Source organism: Magallana gigas, chromosome 6 (assembly GCF_963853765.1).
Source record: "Magallana gigas chromosome 6, xbMagGiga1.1, whole genome shotgun sequence".
Taxonomy (NCBI): Eukaryota; Metazoa; Mollusca; class Bivalvia; order Ostreida; family Ostreidae; genus Magallana; species Magallana gigas.
Genome location: NC_088858.1, coordinates 14,621,520 through 14,627,214, shown reverse-complemented (window position 1 = coordinate 14,627,214; position 5,695 = coordinate 14,621,520). Strand labels below are relative to the sequence as shown.

Genomic DNA, 5,695 nt, shown 5'->3' with positions numbered 1-5,695 from the left:
CAATAACAATGCTCCATACTTTCTCTTTTGTGATGACCTAGAAAGCCGTTTCGATTAAGATGACGTAACAAAAATAGTGCAACAATGTTGCAAGCATTTGATTATCGTGATAAATAAATATAAGACTATTTTTGACAAGACAACACTTTTTTATTAATAAAAAGGTAAAGAGAAAAGAAAATTCACTTGTACAATTGAAAAAACCGAATAGTACCACCTCTGTTGAAGTCGCAGAGCGGTTAAAAATTTGAAAACAAAGCGATTGAAAGTTGAGTTAGAGTCTACTTAGGCATTTTCAGGGGAAACTCTATCACAGATTCAGATTCAAGAGCATGATGATTTTCTCCGACATTATAGAGGAAAGCGATTTTAACTTCGAAGTTCTTTTTACGGAACAAATCGGACAGTAAACACAAGGAGTTAAAGACCGTGATCCATGAATGGACTAAACACGAAAGGTCTGTGACATTGCGTTTGCAATTTTGACAGAGGCTTGTAATAAAGTCAAAAATGAATTTTAACCGAATTAACTCCTTTGGCAAATTGCGATTGTAATTTTCTAGAACGCCTCGTTACGATGTCGATCCATAAACATTCTGTTTACAGGCCTGACGTGTTACCTATATCATTTATCCCCGCAATTAATGTTATATTTTTTAAAGAAAACGAATGAATAAAACTTCGTATAACAAAATACAGATACGTTTATTTTTTTTATGTCTAAATTATGTTTTCATTACGATATCTAAATAGGTATGTTTCAGCACAAGTCGATGTTTATGCACATCGAAAAAGTAGTGATCTAGATTATTCATGCGCTACGTTGACCTTTTGACCCATAATGATGTTATGCAGGAATAACAGCGGATTGCGCAAACAGTGTTATATAAGGGAAAACATAATTTGCAAGTGTAAATATATTAAGTCTCGAGAGCGAGAGTCTGGGGTAAGCGAGACTAGGCTTTTATTTTAAATCAGTGAAGACCTAGCTATAGAACTACTCATCTATTCGGGATAATGCTACTGTACCGCCTGTCCGGCATGTTCAGTGTTGTACTAATCAGCGCCTCTCTTTATAGGGTGGATGCACAACTCTCAAAGCCATGTGGTAAGACCATAATCGTCAAAAGGGTTTACTGTAGATTCCTAATTAACCGCGAGGAATTAATATCCGCGTAAAATCGCGAGAAGCACCCTTCGCGGATTTTAAAACCTCGCTATTATTTTCTTAGAGTTCAAAACTATAAGAAATAAGGATGGAAATTCCGTGTTCGCGATTTTATATTCTCGCGATTTGATCCGAAACCGCCAGATCGCGGAATTAAGTACTCGCGTAATATAAGGAATTTACAGTATCGATATTTATTCGCAGAAGCAATTATTTTTTTTAAATACATGTTCGTTGGCTTCATACTGTAATATCTATCAAACTTGATCTTACGTTTAATCATTTTATGTGAATTGCTTTAAAAAAGAACTTTATACTGTATGTCATACACACTTCATAAACAAATTAATACGTCTTTTGCAAATTAAGGGTTAAAAACAAAGCAGAGGTTAATTGTTAAATGCAAACCTTGTCCAAGGAAATTAAAAGCTTTTAGAAGCTTGTTTTCCCCCTCATAATATTTTAACTGATACTTTAGAAAGAAGAGAATGGATTGGATGATGGATGTAGAATGCATAATACAAAATGCTGGAAAAAGAATTGCTAATATAGTGGTGTAGAGAGAAAATTGAAAGTGTGCGTGGGTGGGTGTGTGTGTGTGGGGGGGGGGGGGGGGGGCTAACCTTATGTTGTTTATTAGAATGAAGCTTTCATTTGGAAAGTGATGAATGGATTTGGAAGAGAATTTGGTATGGTAATTAAAACAGTTTCCAAAAGATTGTAATGATTTTTTAACGAGGAAACTATGCACTGTTGTAAAAGTATTACATAAATATATCGCGAAGAGCCAATTTATTTAAACAACACAATGTTTTCTCTTGTGATTCATTCGGGGATATGAAGGTGGTGACATTGGAAAAAATACATAATACATAATACATAAAATACAGAAAATAAACAAACCAATTATATCCCTTTTTAATGTTACATAGTTATTAGCTCTATCAATATAAAAGCTCAATAAATATGAACGTAGACTGTATTTGACTAAAATCTGTAGCATTGTTTCTATACCTTCATTTATTCATTTATTGTAGAATCGCCGAAACAATGGGAGGGAAATGTTTACACGGTATGTAGCATCAAAAGAAGGAAACAACGGAACAAAAAATACTGTTAAAAATCAAAGATAATACTAGTAATTACCGTCACCAAATTTAATTACTGTATACAGGGAAATATTCGACTCCGTTTAATTTTCGCCCCTTTCGCCCTAGATGTTAAGACCGAGCGATTTGGGTATATCCCTCTAACTATTTTTAGAATCGGTAGGACAACAAAGAAGTGCCTTTAAGCAAAATAGTCCCTATACTTGCAGAGTGTATATACATTTATTGGGACATTTTAAATCAGAATGCTTGACACGTCATGTCAGAAAAGAGGATTTGCAATTTTTAAAACAAGTGTCAAAATTGAATTATCATTTGAAGAAAAGAATTGAAATTGTTTGATGTACACCCTTTCCAAAACTGAGAAATTCCCTACTTTTACTTTCATTTTCAGAGTTTTTCAATACAGACGCATTTTGCCGGAAAACGAATCTGACTTCAAACCACGAAATTTTAACGGGAAAGAGACAATTTGATGAGCTTTCATTCAAGAGGTCCCTCGTTGCTGAACGAAAATTAGGGCCGGAGCTATGAACCAAAACGTTAACATTACCGCCTATGGAAAATGCATTAGTGGACTATACCCATTTCCAATGTCTCAGATTATCTCTCTTTAAACAAAACACAGTGTCTGCATTGGCAAATTCTAGACGGGGCGAAACTGTTTGCAAGTGTAGAGGGGCGAAAATTGCACGGGACGAAATTAATCCTGTATACAGTAGTCAGATATATTTTCAGAACAAGATTGCTGTTTTTCTATTCAAATGAAAACAGGTGGACACAAAGACAAACATTATGAGGAGAGCCCGGGTCGTCTATGACGAGAACGCCCCTCGAGTCCGTATTACAGAAGATATAAGTATAGGTAATCAGGTGGACTTTTATGACGTAGTGTACCTACACAATGTGGTAAGTTAGCAACTAGCAAGTTAGTAAATTATCAGCTGTTGGTTTATACGATTTGTAGGCTGTTATTTTTTATTTGTTCAGGATCATGAAAATTGATAAGCAACAACGTTGTATCAAGATAATTTTGATAGCTTTTTAATTTTGTCATGTTATTCAATCAAGATTTAAAACTGTAAAATTGTGTACTGAAGTCTAAGATTTGCTTCGTGATCCTTTGGCCTGGTTACAGTAGCAAAATGCATTGAGAAGAAAGCCAAAAATGATGACAATTGAAAAATAAGTATACACTCTAATAATCAATAAAGGTTCATTAGATCTAATACGATTAAAACCCATAACCAGTCGAAAAAATATTGAAATTTACTTATTTAATGAATTAAAGACTTTCAGAGAGCGAATTTCATTTACAGTAAAAAAAAAAAACCGATAGTTAACCTAATTATTGACTTAAAAGAAAAATCCCTGAACTGTTAACCAATCATATGAATTACAGGAATATCGTCTCAATCTGAAAACACGACAGTGCAACGTGACCGCCTTAACTCGCCCCTTCCGCCAATTCGGAGTTCCCCAAGATGCAAACTTCATTGGCAAGGCTACCATTGGCATAGCGGGTATCCCAGGGGAAAATGTCGTCATCGAAAATTATAATGGACAATTCAGGGACGGAACCAAATACTTCGGTGACGTCACATACCCAGATTGTATACCTGTATCTCGCGGGGTTTACTACGAATCGGGTTTATCACTGGATAGGTATGCCGTTTTTCAATTTTGTCTTCACCTGGTTGTTTTTCGATTTGCTTTTTATATCAAGTCTTATGACTCTATTTCAGGTTTTACGATATAAATGTTGGAATTGCAGACCCCATGGTATTCATTCCACATAAGGAATGTGCAGAGAAATTATCTGGTTCTTGAATCATGAAATGAAAATAAATGAATGTTCAACGATGAACGTATTTTGCGTTTTTATTTTATAACATAATAGGATGTGACTTTTTGTTGATACACTATCTTAATTTAACCATTACTAAGTAGCTCGTTAATGATAAAAGTATATCATTAATAGTTACTGCAGCGGTTTATTTTTATTTTTCTACTTAAAAAATGCATGACTGTACGTTATATGTTGTTGTACATAGCCAAATTGTACGTCTCTCTCTCTCTCTCTCTCTCTCTCTCTCTCTCTTTCTCTCTCTCTCACATGTAAAAATAGTATTGTAAAATAAACTGAACCGTTTCCCGACTTCCGGAGGTGTTTTTGTGTATTTAATACAAGTGAGAAATATTTCCCAAAAGCCACAGCTGTTATTGTCTTCGATAATTTACAAAAGATTATTATATGGATCCAGAGGCGGACCCAGCAATCTGATAAAGGGGGGGGTTCCAGGCAGATGATACAGAAAGTGCTATAGATAAATTCCTATCAATTCCTGACAAAACAATAACTGTAAAATTCATTGTTTGTTATCTTTTAATCGGATTAAAAAAAATTACTCATCAATAAACAAAGACTTTTTAAACATTTTTCGGGGATAAAATTCGACAAACATTTTCAAAATCTCGTCAATATCAATTTCAATATTTGAGTGCACATTCATTAGTGCAAGTCCTGCCAATCTTTCTTCCCCCATTGTTGACCGGAGGTAAGTTTTGGTTCGCCGCAATGCCGAAAAGGATCGCTCCGCCTCGCAACTTGTAATAGGAAGAACACATCCTATGCTTAATATCAAGTGGATGTTAGGAAAAATGTCCTTATCAACTGTTGCCAAACAGTCTATGATGTTGGTCAGATTGTCTTGTGTCTCTGTAGAAGAGTCTATCCATTGTTTTTTCCATGTAAGGAGTTCCCTCCTGAGGCATGATGATGCCGGCATATCGGGTTCCCAAAACTGAAGTTTTTCGATTAGGTCGTCAATATCAGTCGTAATGATATGCTTTGGCAGCAACGACAACAGTGAAAGGCTTACTCTGTCTTCCTTCGCAAATCTAAGTGACATTTCATTGCTGAGGTGATCACAGAATGGAATTGCTATGTTGAGTTTGTAATATTCCTCAGGGTCTGTACCTGCAATATTTCCTCTATTATTTTGACGACCTGCAGTACGTGGCATTAGAAGCTGTGTTCCAAGCGTCTTTGCAAGTTCGTCTGCTTCTCTGTACCAACACGTAAATTCATTGTCTATATCCTTTCTAAGATCTTTTACACTTGAAATACACGTGTCGATAAGCATTACAGCAGAGAGTATGTCAAGATCACGCTTTTGCAGTTTAACTGCTAATGGTTTGATTAGGTCTAACACATTTTTTGCTATGAAAAATGCCATGATAAATGCGGATGACAGTAGTGTACTTAAGAGACCTTGGGCTTTGATTCTTGATTCCCTGTCCCAGCTTGGAATTTCAAAGTCAACGCTTGTCGGATCGGTGATCCCAGTAAGCGATAAAACAACTGGTTGATAGAGTTCTAAAAATGTTTCCAAACACGTATGCCTCTCAACCCAGC

General features: G+C 35.6%; 1 protein-coding gene across 1 annotated transcript; it reads left to right on the top strand.

The window, feature by feature from the left end:
* The first annotated feature begins 898 nt into the window (after nt 1-898).
* Nucleotides 899-4,144, top strand: LOC105346089 (mammalian ependymin-related protein 1). The gene is made up of 5 exons (XM_034470321.2): nt 899-1,108; nt 2,206-2,240; nt 3,052-3,186; nt 3,680-3,942; nt 4,023-4,144. The coding sequence occupies exons 1-5, from the start codon at nt 1,018-1,020 to the stop codon at nt 4,105-4,107; spliced, it is 609 nt and encodes a 202-aa protein (XP_034326212.2). The 5' UTR covers nt 899-1,017; the 3' UTR covers nt 4,108-4,144.
* The last annotated feature ends 1,551 nt before the right edge of the window (nt 4,145-5,695 follow it).